Raw genomic sequence first — 18,878 nt, 5'->3', positions numbered from 1 at the left:
TCCCCGAGTACTGACTTCGAACCTGCCTGGCCAGCTCCGGGCTAGTGACCATGTCGATCTCCAGAGAGATGTTGTCGATGGTATAACTGGCCTCATCACCGTTCGGCGTACGCACTACTTTACTGTAGTTTTTAAATGTGAGCTCGTATTCAAGCCTATCACCCAGCGCGGCCTGGTAAAACGGCGCGTGTCCCGTGAGCAACTCGAAGTCGAGCGGCACGCAGAACCGGTTCCCGTACGCTTGGGCGATGGCCTTTTTGCTGATACCTTGATACACGTCATTGACGCGTTCTCCCTCGCTTTTCCAGAGGTCCCCGTAGCAGTGAAACACGTCGCTGTTGTCGATGCTCAGCACCTCGTTACCGGTGATCTTGATGGTGGTTTTCTTGATGATGGCTCGACCTACGTTCCGCACTAGCTCGCGTTTGTCGTTGTCTGAGGTCAGCGTGAGGTTGAACGCCAGTCGAACCGTGCCTGGTACAATGAGGTCATTCTCGTCAAGGTTTGGGAATCTAACCAGCAGCGTTTGGTTTTGGTCTATCTTGCTGGGATTGTTGGTGATGGTCACCGAATGGCGCACGACTCTGACGCCTAGAGGCTCTCTTGATCTTCGAAAAGGATCTAGTTTTCTACCATACATTGTTATATAAATGAAATATATGTTTTAATACTAAATAATGGCTGAGTACATACCTATGGATGATATGTAGGACGAGAGTGCCCAGGCATTCAACGAGCAGGAGACCTCATTCACTAACCCCTTAACTAAAGAACTTATACAGCCGGCTGTCGACGATTATTACGACGCAGTTGAAAATAGAAACAACATCAAGCCGTTGGGGAGGGACTATTCCAAGTTTACCTTCGATAAGAAGGGCACGCTGCGATTGAAGGCTCACCCGGGGGTCGATATCATAAAAAAAGACGGGAAGCCGTATGCTTTGTCAACACTCACCAGTCGCCCTGGTGGGGGTCAACTGATCCGTGATGAACTAGGCTTCATAGATTATGGTGGCGCACGATCTAAGCTTCCCACGAAGGTCGTCCAAGATCTGCAAGCAGCCAGGCCCAAAGGCGATGAAGGTGATATACCCCAACGTGCTAAAGAAACGTCAGACAGTATCGAAAAAATATTGGCCACGTACCATGACAAACCCTTGCCGGGGCTCGAATTTCCCCTGAGGGAACTGTACGGTCTAGACGAAGCCTTGAAACATGTATGCGGAGAACTTGTGAACAACATGGGGAAACTTAATGAAATCGACGAGCACATCGCTCGCGAGAAAATAAAACTCACCGAAGCGGATGGTGATATGAAACGTCATATCGAGGAGAGAATAAAAAACTTGGAAGACGAGAGACGGACTCAGTTGGAATCCACTTCCTCTAACCGGGAAGCCCTCCGATCACAGATCAGTCGAGTACGGGAAACCATTGATCGAGTCCTAAATGAGGACACCACGCTAGCTAACAGGATTCGGATCCTCTTCCGAGAGCAAGGCATCACCATCGCCACCACCAAGTGGTGCGGGTGTCAAAGACTGGGTAAAAAAACACCTGAAATCCCTAGGGGAGGCTCTGGCTAAACTGGCTGGTAAGGCTGCCGAAGCCCTACCCGGCATCCTCGGTAGCATCGTCTCGTGGTTGCTGGGTGCTGTGACTAAAACTGCCACGTGGCTTAGTCAAAACCTGTGGGCAGCCATCGTCGCAGTGGCAGGTCTTGTGTACGTAGCGGCTAAGGAATTTTTAACCAAATAAGTCCCAAAGGTACCCCACCAACCACCAGGGCTGTTTTACGATCGATGTGCTGCTGATTGGACGCCTGAACGTGTGGGGTCACCCCCACAGGGGGTGTTGGTTGAACCCTAGGCTCCGGGGGTGGCGCCACTATACCCTTTTCACCAGTCGTGGGTGGGGGACGTTGACATCGAGGTTGATTAGCCAACTTTTGGTCCGCCGTGGCTATGACTATTTCGTTGTTGTAGCCCACCACTTTTACTCTCAGTTGCATATCGCCGGAGCCATGTACAACCCCACGTCGAACACGAGTCGACTTTTCGACCTGGCATATTCCAACACGCCTTGGTAGCGTTTGATGGCACTTTCGAGATCAACTGGAGCATTGATAGCATCCTCAACGCGTTGACAACGAACTGTTTCTGAGCGCCGTAAAGCAGTCCCCTTTACCGAGATGTTGGAACGCTTTTGCGCTCTGGCGCACTCAACAGCCACCGTCACGCACGTTCGAATCGAAGACCGGCTTAACCTGATTACCCCGCACGGTAAACCCTTTCGGACGTATCCAGCATAAACTTTTCCCAGTCATCCGCTGCCCCCTGCTCGAACCTCCAGACTCGGTAATCCTTGCTGTTGTCAAAAGCCATGTAACGGTCATCCCACTCGTTGGTTGTGAGGTGATGATACGACGTGTATCCCCATTCTTTCAACTTCTCGCTGGCATCCACGAGGGGCATGTTGTGAACGATGGGGATACCCAACCCGTGGTTCGGTCCCGGCAAACGCCAATCCTTGTTCGGGTTCAGTTCGAATTTGTTGCAAATACGTTCGTAGGCCCGCCTATCGTATTTTGTTGTTTACTGCGCTCCATGCGTTTGTCCTGTGGGACCGGCGCTGATTTCTTTAAGGATACGCCTGAACTGGTAGTACACGTGGAACGTGAAGACAGACTGACTCAGCGGTCCACGCCGAGTGTCGGTCAGTGTCACACCACACCCCGTTGTAGCGCACCACACCCCGTTGTAGCGTACCACACGGCGAAGTTGAGTTGGTTCTGCCAGAACTGCATCGGGTTGTTGAACCAAGCATGAACTACCTTAACGTTAGTCACCGAAAATTTATACAGGCTGAACACATCTAAAAGCCGGGCGTTGAAATACAACTCAGCAGCGACCACGATCTTCATGTGGGGGAAATCTACGTCCAGTTTAGGGTAAAACACACCAGGGGAGTACATTTTAAAACTATTATATAATGAGTTTATATACTCTGACATGTACATAACACTTCCAGGAATAACGAGCGGTGAGGCTGTTCAGTTGACGCACGCGATCGATAATACGTCGGGTCAACTTGAAGTATCACTGTGCGATATCACCTACCTACCGCGATTGACTAACATCACCGCCAGCAACAATAAGCTGTTCGTCAGTAGCGCCCGTAACCTGATAACTGACGGCTACTACAGCGTGTGCTCGCTGCGGTTTATTTAGGTCTTCAAGCCACTGGGAGCCGAACTCAAGATTAACGACTCAAACGGCACAGTGGTGTTAATCAACAACGGAAGAAACTCCTTGAGGCTCGGTCGACCATTGGCAAGGATACTCGGTATGTCACCTGACGAGATAAAACCAACAACTATTGTCACAGGCATGAAGTTACCCGACCTAGTACCGTACCGAGAGTTGTACATTCATCTCGGCCAGGTGAGCACAAGGTATAACATTCAAGGGGGTCACCCTTCCACTATACTGAGAGCAGTGCCGGTTAAAACGGAGAAATACAACGACAGTAGAACTGAGTCGTTTTCTCCGCGGCAGTATAAGAGGTTGACTCAAGGCAACATACCTGAGCTGATAATATCGGTGTTAGATATAAATCATAATCCCGTCAATATAGGATACCTCAGCATAACGCTGCACATAAAATGACCAGCGCACAAAGGGCCCGGGGTGAAAAATTATCAATGTGGGATCTCCGATTGCTTGGGGAACACACGCTTTCGACGGCTCCGGAGTAGATGGTAAATTATACGCCTTGCAACTGAAAAACAACATTTACAAACGTTGAAGTCCCCTCCGGTGGAGCCCTAGGTGATATAGTAGATACCTCAAGAGCGACCGTCAACACTCGGTACACCCTAGTCAACACCGGTGATGATAAATGGATGATATACCCATCGTTCAGGGGCAAACTGTTCGACTTAGACGATGTTCAGAGCACTACCGTCGCCCGAAACAAACCATATACATTCGTCTTCACCGAAGATGATAAGTGGGTGTTGTTACCCGATAAAGACGACTGGTTTCTCAATATTAGGCTCGGCTCCCCCTACGTGTTCACGGATAACAAAGACAACTACCTAAACAAAGTCGTGAACAACGGAACCCTGCTCGTGGCTTACGTCCCGACTCGGAGACGTAGCGTTATCATCAGCCCACTCTCCAGTATGGCAGCCCACATGGTATCGAGTAAACCGGGAATGCAAAACATGACATTGCAGTTGGTGTCTGAATTCGAAGGCATGGTCAACATCCTGGGGGGTCTTCCAAGTCTACCTAGGGGAACCATCGCAGAATGATGTCGAAATCGTGAAGGGGATCAAAACTCGGGTGGGCGAAACGACGCCAGTATCACATTTGCACAGTTTACGTGCGGGTGGGTGTCGACTCCAAAACCAGTCTGCAGGGTGTCACCGTGATCGTAGAAAACACGATATCACTAACCAAGATCTTCCTACCCGACAACATACACTTCATGGGGGTGAAGTGCACCCCTGAACTATTATCAGAAAACCAGTTGGAAACTATATCGTAGTAGTATTATAGCAATGACCAGTCATCGTCCCAACACTACGCTTAATGACCTAGGGGACACGGAGGGATTCGATCAGCCTGGTGAGGAAGACACCTTGTACGTCCTACACTTCAAAGATAACGTGTATAGGCGGGTGTCGTTACCAGATTTTAAAGAGCCTGAATGGTTAGTCAACTTAACCCTCACCTCACCTTATATCTCCTTGAAACAAAATAATACTATCTCTGAGATTAGGAACAACGGCATCATTCTAGGATCGTTCATTCCGGAATCTAGTGTACAAGTCATACGAATACCAGGCCACTCGGGCAACATGTTAGCTTCCAGTGGGAAGGTAAAGATGGAGATCAAATTACTCGATTACCAAGAGGATTTTAGAGATTACTCTAGAGACTTCACATTCATCATAGACGTCTATCTTGAGGATATAAGTTTGACTCGTAATTTTATTCGCCTTTTAGATGGTCTTCTGTTAGGTTGGGAAGACAGGTGTAATAACCAACGTTGTCGTATTATTAAGGTATCAGGAAACAAGCCTTTAGCAAGCCTTGATTGAGTTCGCGTCATTAATGGAAGTAGAGCTGAGTCCACGATTGTTTACACGCAAGTTAATCTAAGTATTATCAGCTTTAAGTTCATTACTCGAAGGTTAAATGAAACCCAATTAAAACATATTATATGATGGGGCTGTACCCAGTCGTATATCTTCCTACACTTCATGGGGGTGAAGTTAACCCCCTGAACTATTATCAGAAAACAGTTGGAAACTATATCGTAGTAATATTATAGCAATGACCAGTCATCGTCCCAACACTACGCTTAATGACCTAGGGGACACGGAGGGATTCGATCAGCCTGGTGAGGAAGACATCTCGTACGTCCTACGCTTGAAAGACGTGTATAGGCGGGTGGAAATAGCTGATTGGCGCCTGAACGACCACTTTTTAGAACCCAAATGGTTTCTCGGCATAACCCTCACCACACCTTACGTCTCTTTTCGTAATGGTGGGCCTATCACTAGGGATATCACTGAAATTAAGAACAGCGGTATCTTGCTCTGGGGTTTCAATCCGACAGTTATTATGATAAGGGTCTTGGGTCCAAGTGGTGGTTCCGGTGAAACGCCTTATCTAACTGACGTGCTGGTCTGCTTGGGGGGAATTAACTCAGCAAAAGAGTCCGACGTCACAAGAAGCTAATCACAATTTTATTTACAAGAACGGAGTAACAAGGGGTGGCCACAGAGTCGGTACAACCCTCTGGGCTGAGGGCTAGAGCTGACCTGTGTTGGGAGTCTAAACCCTACTGCTGGACAAATGTAGTAAGAGACATTTTATCTACATTTAAAACAATAAAGAGATTATGATTGGTTGACTGATACAAAAATGGATGTAACCTACATCAGCCTATCAAATACAGAATATACAAAATGGGGTGTGTCCTTCAATGACCAGACAGGGCAATTACTCTTAATCCTGTTAATCCTATTTTAACTGGCACTAATCTAGATGGCACTTTTACTGGATGCTTGGATGCTTACCCTGGGCTAGATCTTAACGAGCCTAATCTGATGTGTCAATTACAGGTGCTTGGATTACAATAGATGCATTTGATCGTCTGGTCATAACTCTGAATTACTGAAAGGATTGCTTAACAGCTTGAGTCCTCAATACCTTAGGCTATGATTTTATCTTGAATATCTGTGAAATTGTGTAGCCATAATTTATGACTTTTTCAATAATATGTCTGTGAGATGAGTTTTACAACTTTTGACTAGAGTCTTTCTCTAAGCTATTACTAATATTCTATATTTATATTTTCCTAATATCTGAATCCTAATATATTGCTTGTAGTGGTAATAATGAATTTTGTATGAATTATTATTCCATGATAACTTCCCCGCTCTCTGAAAAAGTTTGGTCCCCAAACTTGGACAAAAAATATTTCTTAGATGGACAATGGTATAAACTTAGTTGATGGACAATGGTAGAATATTTAAATGGTAATTAGATTGTCTCTTTGGTATTGGGGCACAAGTTCCTTCTGCTGTCATCTGGTCGTCTGGATGTGGAATCGGGCTTGTCATGGCTCTGTGTACTGGTTCTTTATGTTTCCAGGAGGCCTTGCGATGGTTCCACATCCTGATTTGGGAGTTGATTTCTCCATTATCCCATGCAGACAGATGGTTTCCATGAAAAATTCAAAAACAAAAGAGTTAGCTTGCTGCCAACAATATACATGTAACTTATTTTGGTTTGTGCGGAATATGTACATAAAGATACTTTTCCCTGCAAATAAATTGTCTATTAGTGCATTGTAAGAGGTGACTTTCATTTATTGACGTCATGACCTGGAATAATGCATGGGCAGTTAATACAACATACATGGAGTGATAAACACATAAATGTCATGTATGAGCAAATATATACACATGTGCTTGTGCTTTTAACAAGTGAATTAGTTCATTGATTCCATACATATTGTGTTAAGAACCATTTGTTAGGTACCTTGTTAATTTGATTGATTGTGTTAGTCCATAAAACATCTTAATTTGTTTAGGGATTTTTATTCTGTTTTATTTTATTTTAGTTTTTAGGTTTAGGTTTACCTTGATTTATCAGTGTGAGTTTACTTCACTCAGTTTTGGTTCATTGTAATTCAGCTCAGCCTGTACGCTTTTTTGGTTTACAGCATGAGTTTGGTGCGGCTTATTTTTGCTTCCATTTCGCATTTTAAGTTTGTCTCATTTTATTTCGGCTGCGTTTATGCTGCTTATATTTATTCCGCTTTATTTCCATTTTGCATTTGTTAAGTTTGTTTTGAGATTGGCCACAATGCTCAAAAGTTGTTGTGGTTTATTGCCATTTGTTCACAACACAATGTAACACAATGTGAAATGACGTGACACAAAATTACCTACCTAGAGCTTAACAGTACAGTTTATTGAGGAGACCTTGTACCTTTTGCAGGTATATGGCTATCTGGCGACCACAGGTATATATTGGGAGCAAATATTGGTATGGTAACGATGGTCTGGTATGTACATCTGATACACTATATTTAAATGTGTACATGCCATTAGGTAATGTTGTACGTATGGATTCATAGATTGGATATGCATCTGGGTCAATCTCATCTCCAGGGTCGTTAGTTTCGAACCACTTACAGAGATCATTCCAGCTGTCATTGATGTACTCTTGTATGAGTTGGGGAGGAACAGATTCAAAATAAGTTGTGTGGATACTAGGATCATTTCTGTCGTAGCTATACAAGACTTTGACATAGCAGTCTCCTTGAACTATTTCTATGCCCACAATTCTCTTTACGTCTTTATTGAATTCTCGTAGGTGCCTTGGTACCATTGGATATGGTTCAAGCGCCTAATTCTGGTTCCGTAATGGTCGATTGCTCTTTGAAATTCTTTGACAGCACATTGACTGATTGATTGTCTTGTGCTGACTCTTTTGGTTAAAGAACTTTGATTCTTCAGTGGCTGTTTTTGCGCATTAGCTTCCTGACATATTTTTCTTTCACGTGAAATTCTCTTCGAATTGAGTCAGGAATGCTGCTGCCATATTCCCATGTGTTTCCTCTTTCTGGATCTGTCCATTTCACTCTGTAGTAGATTTTGTTGTTTGCTCTCTTGGAAGCAAGAATTGAGTGAATGTCATCAGGATTGAAAATCTTAGCGTCATTGCTTGACGCTGGTTGTTGTGCTGGTTGTTGAACCTGACTTGATTCTGATTGTGGCCTTCACTTTGGCTGATGATGTTTGCTGTTTAGTCCTCTTTTTCCCTTGTTTGTATTTCCTTTCTTCTTGGTGGGGTTACTTGGACCTGGGGGGCTCTGTTTCTGGTTTGGACCAGTTGTACTTGGTCCTGCTGAGCTTTCCTGAATGCCTTTCTTCTCTTGAGTTGGATTCCTTGGATTTCTTCATCCATTTCAAAGTTGTCTGCTTCAATAAGGATCTTTTGGTGGTCCTTTTCATTTTCTGGAAGGACATCATCTTCTTTGTAGTCAAAAATCCATATTGTTGCTATTGGTGAGGTATTTTGGTAAAATCTGGACAAATTCTTTGTAGATGACGTAAGTTGGGATGTGTATTAATATTTACCTCAACCATTGTGGCTTGTGTGACATCTCCACTTGTAGCATGTAATGCTGCAACAACGTTTGCTGGTACTGTTTGGTAGTCCTCTTCATATTCAAAGGTGACAGACAAATGAGTTGTCTGTGATTCACTATCTAAGTGATTAATACTTGGTATGCAATCATCCTCAGTCTGAGTTGATTGGGTGATCTGTGAGGATAATTGCGGGCTTGCTGAAATGTTGGTATGGCTTCTTTGCTCAAGTGAAGTTACTGTAAAGACGGTTTTCTCAGCATCTTCTTCTGTTTGACTCTGACAGTTAATATTTTGCTCATATTCCCTGCGTGAGAGCGCATCAGCATTCCCGTTGGTTTTGCAGCCGATGAACAATATCAAACATATAGGTAGACAGTTCTAAAGACCACCGCCCTAACCTACCTGTGGCATCCTTGATGGATTTGAGCCATTTTAAGGCTTATGTGGTCTGTGTAGACAGTGAATTTGGAATTTGCAAGGTATGGACGAAATGATCTAATGGCTTCAACTAAAGCTAAACCTTCTTTTCTGTGATGCTCCAATTCTTCGCTGCCGTGAAGAGCTCTGCCTCCAAAAGCTATAGGATGTTCATTATTCTTCTCGGCCCTTTGACTTAAGACAAACCCTATGCTCATATCACTGGCATCAGTTGCGAGAAAAAATTCTTTGTCAAAATCTGGATAAGCCAGAACAGGTGTGTTACACATAGCATGTTGAGTGTGTTGAAAGCCTGATCACACTCAAGTGACCACTGGAACTTTGGCTTCTTCCCAGTTTCTGCCTCTGAATGCTTTTTTAACAATGCATTCAATGGCAGTGCTATTTTAGCATTATCTTTCACATACTTTCTGTAAGAGTTTGTGAGGCCTAAAAATGAACGAACCTGTTTTTGTGATTTGGGTATTGGGAAGGTTTTAATTGCTTCGACCTTTTGTCATCAACTTGAACACCTCCACATGATAAAACATGACCCAGAAATGAAACCTTGTCTGTTGCAAAATTGCATTTTGATGACTTGTGTTAAGTTTGCCTGTTTGAGCTAGTAGAAGACTTGCTCCAAATGTTGGAGATGCTCTTCAAAGTTTTTGCTGTAGATTATCAAATCATCAATGTAAATCAACGCAACTTTGAAAAGCAATTTTCGTAGCACTTTGCTCATGAGTTGCTGAAAACAAAGTGGAGAATTAGACAAACCCTGTGGCAAATGTTTGAATTGATAAAGGCCTTGATGGGTGACAAAAGCAGTTTTATGCTTTAAGTCTTCGTGTAATGGCACTTGGAAGAAGCCATTGTCAAGATCTAGCGTGGAAAAAATTGTAGCTTGGCTATTGCCGATGTGATCAACAACATCGTCAAAAACAGGGAGTGGCCATGACATGGGTAATGTGACAGAATTTAATTTTCTGTAGTCACAAACAAATCTATATGAGCCGTTACGTTTTTTAACTAAGATGATGGGGGCTGAATACATTGAAGTGGACTCCTCTATTAAATCATATTTGAGAAAATCTTCAAGTTCTTCTGTGACTTTTTGGAGATGAGGAGACTGACGATAAGGCCTACACTTAACAGGGGGATGGTTGCCCGTGTCAATGACATGCTCGTGCATGTCAGTTTTCCCTAAATCTGCAAGGCTTGTGGAAAACATGTCTCTGTTTTGTCCTAAAAACCTGAGTAGTCTGTGTTGTTGGCCTGACGTCAGTTGTGTCTTGGTCAAGTCAAATCCTAAGTCTTGAGCAATTTTGACGTAATCCCTAGTGTCATTGTCTGTTGTCCTAATGTCAGTGTTAACTGAATTTATTAAAGGTTGGTCACAGTCAATTTCAAAGATAGAGTGGCTGTCAATGTAACTAAATTTTCCTACAACTGTACCCTTATCTAAAACTTTTTCTTCTTGGGAAGGATTCATAAGCCTAAATGTAGCAGTTTTCTTATGCACTTTCGAGAGGGTCCTACCACCTGCTACTTCTGAATGAGCAGTGAGGGAGGCAGTTGGTTCAATGAGGATGAGGGAATCATTGTTTGCCTCAGGCAGTCTTACCTTGAAATGAATTTCACTCCGAGGGGGAATATATATCTGATCTATTGATTTTGCTAATCCACAAATTTCTTGATCTGGATTGGCAATGAAATTGATATACTGCCTATCTGAGGTGCTGTTGCCTATTATGAGGGAATGGCAGCTATAATCTAAGACTGCATCGTTGTCATTGAGGAAGTTCTCACCTAATAGGACTGACTTAGGTAATGAGGGCAGGACATAGAATTTTTGTGAAAATTCTTGATCTTCAATGACAAAATCTAACACAACTGAACCCAACACCTTGTGCAATTCGCCGCCAACACCTTGAATTTGTGGAAAGGGTGAGTTTCCAAGTACAGGGTTGTTGAAAGCTTTGTTTAGAAAAGCAGATGAAATGCAGCAAATGGATGCCCCTGTATCTATTAAACAAGTTGTTGTTTCAGTGCCAAATGTTACCTGAATTACACTTTTGGCAAGGGGGGTAACTAAGGACACAGTTTCACTTCCACAGTTACTTTCCATACCAGACTCCATATTGGCCATGACACCTTATAGTATGTACCGTACTATAATGAAGAAAGACAAGAAATCAACAATGTAAAGTAGTACTTACAATTTTTGAAGACTTTTTATTCCTTTGTTGGTGTCTTTACAGGAGTTGGTGGTCCTTAATCCAGTGTTGAGATCAGACGTGGATGCAGTCGCTTGTTATTCCATGTGTTCTTGTAGCTGGTTGTAGTTAGTTCCTGGGCTCAGAGGATCCGAAAATCGTTGATTCTCCGCCAACTATTATGATAAGGGTCTTGGGTCCAAGTGGTGGTTCCGGTGAAACGCCTTATCTAACTGACGTGCTGGTCTGCTTGGGGGAATTAACTCAGCAAAAGAGTCCGACGTCACAAGAAGCTAATCACAATTTTATTTACAAGAACCAGAGACCATATAATAGAGGGACGGCCCTCCCCAACAGTTTATCACTAACCATCAGCGCTACGGCCTGGCATGTAACTGATACACATCGACACCCTGCTGCTAACCTCCCTCTACCGGTACACATGCGCAACAAATGCGCAGACATTCGCAAATGAGCACTCTGGTAACCACGTAAACAATATTGCGTAATATCCGGGCCTAGAGTTAATTCCCTTAGCGGGATTTCACCGGCTGCGTTTGACAGTTAAGCTTTACATGGACAGCTCCATTAAACTGATTACAATAATCTTAATTGTTATCTTCTCTCTCATTTGCACATGTCAACTGACAACATCGCAGAACATGTATCATTCAGCCTTGAAATGCGGTCGCCATAAGCCTGGAATATTTGTTTCAACATTCGGCATGGCCATGGACGACTTAATTCATTCACTGGGATGATTCGACTTGGACCTCGATACTTACTTGGAGAATTCACAGACTACCATACAGGACAGAGAATATAAACCAAAATACAAAAATCAAACTAACCCAGTCAGGTAAAAGGCAGTTTTAACATTACAGTTGCCAATATCGATGCTGCGCTAAAACGTATCATCACATGGCTAATCCCAAGATTTACTTGCAAGTATTCGTTGGCACAAAACGAGGTGTGGTCAAGCAGTCGATGAAAGTAAAAATTCCCTTGAATATATAAAGAATGTGCAGATTTGCAAGCGTTAGCCAATCAGAGGACTTGCTTCGACCACACCCTTTTGTGTATGCGGACATATCGTCATCCATTTGTGTCAAGATCGTTTAGTTGAGAGTCAAAATTGGTTTTCAATCGACTTGCAGAAATAACAATAAAGAATTGGTAGGTGTCATGAGTGTTGCTCGATAGGCCAATCATCCATGATTATGTTTACATAAAGTTTTAATCGATTGCATCGCGATGGTAAGCGTGGCGATCGAGCAACGCCAGTCGGGTAGGGTGCACCCTAGAAGTGTCGACCTTGTCATTATGTATTGTACTGTGAAGCATTTGAGTCGGGGTGTCATCTCAAAAACAATATTATTAAAATCATGAATCCTCGGAAGAAAGACAGGGGCTGTGACTGACTGGTGTTTATTATAAAGTTTATAGTCCCAACGAAACACGCGATTTCACATTTTCCAAGAGCGTTAATGTGTTTATAATGCCAGTTTGGGGCTAGCAGTGATTCTGCTTTGGGCCGTATGGAGACACTTGTTGTTTTTTTTCAAAGGGAAGCCACTAAATACTAAAGTCACTTGCCTCCGAGCCCATGAAATATATGTGTTAAATGGGCTGTACTACATTACCCTATCAATTAATAAATTTCAGCAAAGTGTCAACTTTAACTTGGCAGGAAAATGCAACCAATATCATTAAAACACAACATCACACGTTCTTATATGTACAATGTATTTATTGTAGAATAGGACCATAGATCTATATGTACAATCATGTATTACTAAATTCAACCATTTAGATATTCTTTCATTAAAAACACAGTAAATGTGAATTTCAACTGTTGCAAATAAACTCTAAACTGAATTTGAAATTAAAATTATGCAATAGTTGGTTGCCAATGCTCTTTCAAACAAGGTATATCTACTTAATCAAGATGGGAATATTGTACTTAATAGTAGGCTCTTTGAGTAGCCCTTCCGATGAAAACTTTCTTTTTCCTGGGCATCTACAAAACAAATGATAATTTTATGATATAAATGTAATGTTGAATAATGAGTTCATTTTTCATTTTTGTTGTTGCATAAGACAGGCTGTAGTTACTGTCTAAGCCCGGGTAAACTCATAATCAAACTTCTTTAGGAAGAATAATGATAACAGAAAAATATATTTATTGTAGTCATGATAAAATAAGGGAAGATGATAACTTATAAACTTCTTGCAACACAACCTGCATAGTTATGTTGTTCATTTAGGACTGATTGTGAATGTAAAACATAAAACATAAAATCATACAAATCTGAACACAATCTTAATATGACTTCATTAACAGATATTTTAGATATCCATGAAGTGAACTGTACATTGGATTTTAATTTCCATAATTTCTACTCATGTACTTTATTACATTTGGGGAAAAATGCAGTTAAACCAATCCAGAATTCATGATTTGGGCCAAAGTCACGTCGATGTGCATATACTAGTATTGCATATGTAAAGGATGGCTTGATGACTACTGAAAGCTGGACTGAGCCTACCTCAGTCATAAAACTGCACAATAGTAATGTTTTCACGCTTGTTTCTTGAAATTGTAAAATTGCCTAGCTCATCTACATGAGCTCCTTTTTTAATGTTAAATATTGCTGGTATCGCAGGATGTCATCAACAAATTCATCTACATTGTTGTCCGGATGATACTGGTGAATTGTGTCAAATAAACCCAAAGAATTCATCAGCCGAACAACCATCAGAATATGTCGCTTCTTCCAGGCATGGGGTATTTGTGGGTTCATCGGTGAGGTCAATGAAGAATGACTTCCATGCTTTGTCCCACAGTGCATCTCTTGAACTGAAAATGGAGTTACACAATATTAATATTAAAAAAATATATTTGAAGTGTTCTAAATAGTTGTTAAAATTATGCAATAGTTGGTTGCCAATGCTCTTTCAAACAAGGTCTAGTTACTTACTCAAGATGGGAATATTGTATTTAATAATTTACACTATACCGTTGTTTTTACATAAGAAAAGAAAATTTTAATATTTGATTATACAATTGCTTTGATATTTTAAACTTATTTCTGCAGGTACCAGATATACAAGTACCAATAACTACAAAATATCAACACAAATTTACTCATTTTTTTTCAAAGACATCATTTGTGAATTTCTTACTTCCATTATTACTTACCTGCAATCGTCGAGAACAGTTGATTGAACTGATGAATAAGAATGTCAGAGAGAGGAAGAACTGACACCTTGTTGTCTCGGACCCCACTTTGAGTAGCCCTTCCGGCGACTGCCGATGAAAACTTTTTTTTCCTGGGCATCTGCCAAACAAATGATAATTTATTATATAAATAGTGTAATGATATAAATAAAATGTTGATTCATTGTTGCATAAAGTCAGGCTGCTGGTACTGTATAATAATATAATAATATATAGCAATATAACTCTAACTTCAGTAGGAAGAATAATGATAACAGAAAAATATATGAATTGTTACATGATAAATATGGACCTTTTCCACAAATATAATCATCAAAATGAACAATAATGGAAATATGTACTTTTTCAAACGATCAGGTGAATGAGACTTTGTAGAATGATTTAAATATATATTCACGTTATATTAATGAACAAAATGAATGTTATGTCGTCTCGCTACATGATAACTGAAATGTTCAGTATACGACGCAAATATGGGTTTACGCCAAAATCATAAAAATAAAATACCGATCGTAGCCATATAAAAAGTGTACCACGCAAAAGAGGAAATCGCCGTGAATGTTCACGTCTTTATTTTAAACATGCTTGTAATAAGCTGTTCTTGTGAAAGCGTGCGAAAATCAAGTGTTGTGGAGTAAAATATTTCGGAAAACATCATATTTCATCGCATTGCACGAGCCAAAATAAGGAATGACGCGAACGCCACAGACTTATAAATGCCCCTATACAAATCTTTATCTTATTTTCTTTCATTACACCCCGGTAACTAAGGATTTGCATTCAGAATTAGCATCCGTTATTTAAAATCAAAATCGGGACTTTTGCCGATTTTACACTTCCGCCATTGTTCTCACAGAACGACGAGCACACATGACAGTATTCATCAAATACAAAGACAAATAATGCTCTAGCACCCCTAATACACCTCTAATGCACTGTTGCAAATGTAAGTATATGCATGAGAATACATGAAAAAAATCAAATCTCACCTTTGCAACGAAAATACGCGAAATCGATGACTGAAGTCAACACTCGTTTTCGCCAGCTTCCGGATAGGCTGCGCCGTACAAGCCGTAGCGCTGATGGTTTTGCGCACTGGCTAGAGGGCCGTCCCTCTATTATATGGTCTCTGCAAGAACGGAGTAACAAGGGGTGGCCACAGAGTCGGTACAACCCTCTGGGCTGAGGGCTAGAGCTGACCTGTGTTGGGAGTCTAAACCCTACTGCTGGACAAATGTAGTAAGAGACATTTTATCTACATTTAAAACAATAAAGAGATTATGATTGGTTGACTGATACAAAAATGGATGTAACCTACATCAGCCTATCAAATACAGAATATACAAAATGGGGTGTGTCCTTCAATGACCAGACAGGGCAATTACTCTTAATCCTGTTAATCCTATTTTAACTGGCACTAATCTAGATGGCACTTTTACTGGATGCTTGGATGCTTACCCTGGGCTAGATCTTAACGAGCCTAATCTGATGTGTCAATTACAGGTGCTTGGATTACAATAGATGCATTTGATCGTCTGGTCATAACTCTGAATTACTGAAAGGATTGCTTAACAGCTTGAGTCCTCAATACCTTAGGCTATGATTTTATCTTGAATATCTGTGAAATTGTGTAGCCATAATTTATGACTTTTTCAATAATATGTCTGTGAGATGAGTTTTACAACTTTTGACTGGAGTCTTTCTCTAAGCTATTACTAATATTCTATATTTATATTTTTCTAATATCTGAATCCTAATATATTGCTTGTAGTGGTAATAATGAATAATGAATTTTGTATGAATTATTATTCCATGATACGGCCTTCAAAATATGAGAATTTCCCAAATCCCAGATCACCCGGGTTACATGCTAGATACAACCGGGAATGCACGGTTATCATTTAAGATATACTCTGACCTATCACCATTTCCTAGGTTTATGCCTCCGGGCTCCACATTAATCATAATACTCTTTTTAAAAAACGTCCATGTGGACCCATGGTACTTTTTATCTGGGGTGCAAATAAGACCACATGCTGATGTCTATAGAGACCACCATTGTAGTGTCGTTATACGACGGACTCGGGGCCCGGTGAGGGGTTGCTGCCCCCCTTAACAAGCTCCAGTGTATTTAGAAGTTCCCCATCTTTACCTATTGACCTTTCCTCTATTCACCTACCCGAGAACGTGGGCCTTATAAACTTCAAGTACGTTGATCGGCTATTAACTGATACCCAATTAAAAAATATTTTATCAGATATATTATAGTCACACAGAATGGGTCTATACCCAGTCGTAGAGGAAGTAGCGAAGACCCTGGAAACTGTAGACGGGTTCCGTTTGAGACGGTTATGTGATGTAAAACGTCAACTAGAACAAGACAGCGACACGCATAAAGCACTATGTAAGAAGTACCATAGAGCTTTCAGTATCGTGGACGGGGCTGATACTGCCCTTATGACAACCAGCATGGGGCTGGGGGCGACAGGTGTTTGGTTGTTAGCCACCATCGTGGCTACCCCCGTAGTGCTAGGCATCGAAATAACAGCTGGGGTGGTAGGGGTGTTAGGGTTGGTGCTTAAGTTTGCATCACGTAGACTGCATCGTAAGGCATTGAAACACGACGAGATCAGGGTTCTGGCCGAAGCAAAGTTTAACACGGTAAGTGAGCGTATTTCCACGTCACTCACTGACAACAAGATCTCGGAGGAGGAGTTTCGTAAAATCCTCTCTGAACTCGAAAAATATAACAAAATGAAACGAGATTCGATCCAAGTCTCGTAAGTCTGATATCAGCGAAGACGAGAAAAAAAAGTACATAGAACAAGGGGTGAAAAAAGCTCAGCAAGCCTTTATTACAAACACCAAGGAGATTATAGGCGATTCACGTTAAACTGTTTCATCGAGGTCAACGTGGCATAGTGCCCCAGGATAGACCCGTTAAACTGGCATACTTCAGCCATGTCCCCGGTAGTTAAGTGGTGCGGCACATTGGGCGTCTGGCGTCTCAAACTTTTGAGTGCCGGGGGGACTCAAAAGCAGTAGGGGTAATGGTAGCTGGATCAAGGGTCTGACCAAAGCCTTATTTGTGAAATAAGGCTTTGCAGAGGCTTTTGTTGGACTTGATCCAAAACCCCCATTCCCTATACTACTAATGTCCATCAATATGGTAAACACTGTCCAAGTTTGTCCAAGTCTTCATCAATATAAGCTTTTAAATGTCCCTTTTGTTAATATTGATGGTGCATTTAGGTGAGCAGTGGGGTACACGTGGTGGGGTAGCCTAGTGGTTAAAGCTGAAAACCTGGTTTCAATTCCCCATACACGCTGAAGACCCGGGTTCGAATCCCCACATGGGCACAATGTGTGAAGCCCATTTCTGGTGTCCCCTGCCGTGATGTTGCTGGAATGTTGCTAAAAGCGGCGTAAAACCAAACTCAGTCAGTCAGTCAATTCCCCATAATGTGTGAAGCCCATTTCTGGTGTCCCCTGCCGTGATATTACTGGAATATTGTTAAAAGCGGCATAAAACTAAACTCACTCACCCTCATGTCAGTGATGACATTCCTGGGATCCCCACATCATTCTATTCTCTAGCCTTGTCCCCAAGTTTAGTGATACCAATAGTCCAGAGATCTTCAGGTCTGTCTGCTTCCTGATCACCAATCAGGTGGAACCATATGTGACCAGTTTCAACGCTCAGCTATCCCCCGGTTTGTGTCCATGGAATGCCAGCACAAAATTACACAAATTATGTTGATCAACCTTCACTCTGATCGTCTTCATTGGTCGCTCCAGGGGTTTCATCAATATCTTTCTACAGAGATAGTTGATTGCTAAAGGATATTCATGAATAGTTGCTCCAGTGATTGCTTTGGAGCACCACACTGCTGGCTTTCAAGTGGAATAATTTTGAAGATTATTTCATTGTCTCGATGGCTTCAGCACAGATCATTTTTCAGCTTCACCTTTGTGGTTCGAGGAAACTCTGGGATTGACATTGTCCACATGCCTTGCCGCCATGATCATTGTAGTGATGACAGTGACGGGTATGAAGATTTCTAATGTGCCTGAACTCCTTGTTGCACTCCTAAAAAGTTGACAGATCATTCCATTCACTGTCTACGGACCTGTCGATAGTTCTGAGGCACCTCACCTCAGTCAACCATCAATCTCTTCAAGACAAGGACCCTGAACACATCACCCCCAAGACAAATGCAGTAGGTCATACTATTGGTGCCCATATATCGGAACTCCATGCACTGGATGTGGACTGAGTTTGATATGAGAAGAAGGAACATGGCATGGTTTTCCTTGGTATCTG

The 18,878-nt window shown here is 41.9% G+C and overlaps 2 protein-coding genes across 3 annotated transcripts in view; one reads left to right on the top strand and one right to left on the bottom strand.

Annotated features, from left to right (window-relative positions):
• LOC124291252 overlaps positions 1-18,878 on the top strand; it is a 74,818-nt gene that overhangs the window by 39,640 nt on the left and 16,300 nt on the right. The window lies entirely within an intron of this gene.
• LOC124291255 lies at positions 13,617-15,913 on the bottom strand. Of its 2 annotated transcripts, XR_006902178.1 has the most exons (3): positions 15,544-15,913; positions 14,516-14,654; positions 13,617-14,173 (listed from the first exon to the last, which is right to left on the bottom strand). XR_006902178.1 is itself a non-coding variant. In XM_046728196.1 (2 exons), the coding sequence occupies exons 1-2, from the start codon at positions 14,652-14,654 to the stop codon at positions 13,935-13,937; spliced, it is 378 nt and encodes a 125-aa protein (XP_046584152.1). In that variant the 5' UTR covers positions 14,655-14,750; the 3' UTR covers positions 13,617-13,934. The 2 variants fall into 2 exon arrangements, 1 of the variants encoding a protein (XP_046584152.1); XM_046728196.1 differs by lacking the exon at positions 15,544-15,913 and having other exon boundaries at positions 14,516-14,750.

The sequence above is a fragment of the Haliotis rubra genome, unplaced genomic scaffold (assembly GCF_003918875.1).
Source record: "Haliotis rubra isolate DU_JTF1 unplaced genomic scaffold, ASM391887v1 Scf488, whole genome shotgun sequence".
Taxonomy (NCBI): Eukaryota; Metazoa; Mollusca; class Gastropoda; order Lepetellida; family Haliotidae; genus Haliotis; species Haliotis rubra.
This window is presented reverse-complemented; position numbering and strand designations above follow the sequence as displayed.

Coding starts and splice junctions, on each gene's coding strand:
- LOC124291255 (XM_046728196.1), bottom strand. CDS start 14,654: ATGCCCAGGAAAAAAAAGTTTTCATCGGCAGTCGCCGGAAGGGCTACT. Junction 14,174..14,515: donor ACTGTTCTCGACGATTGCAG/GTAAGTAATAAT, acceptor CTCCATTTTCAG/TTCAAGAGATGCACTGTGGG.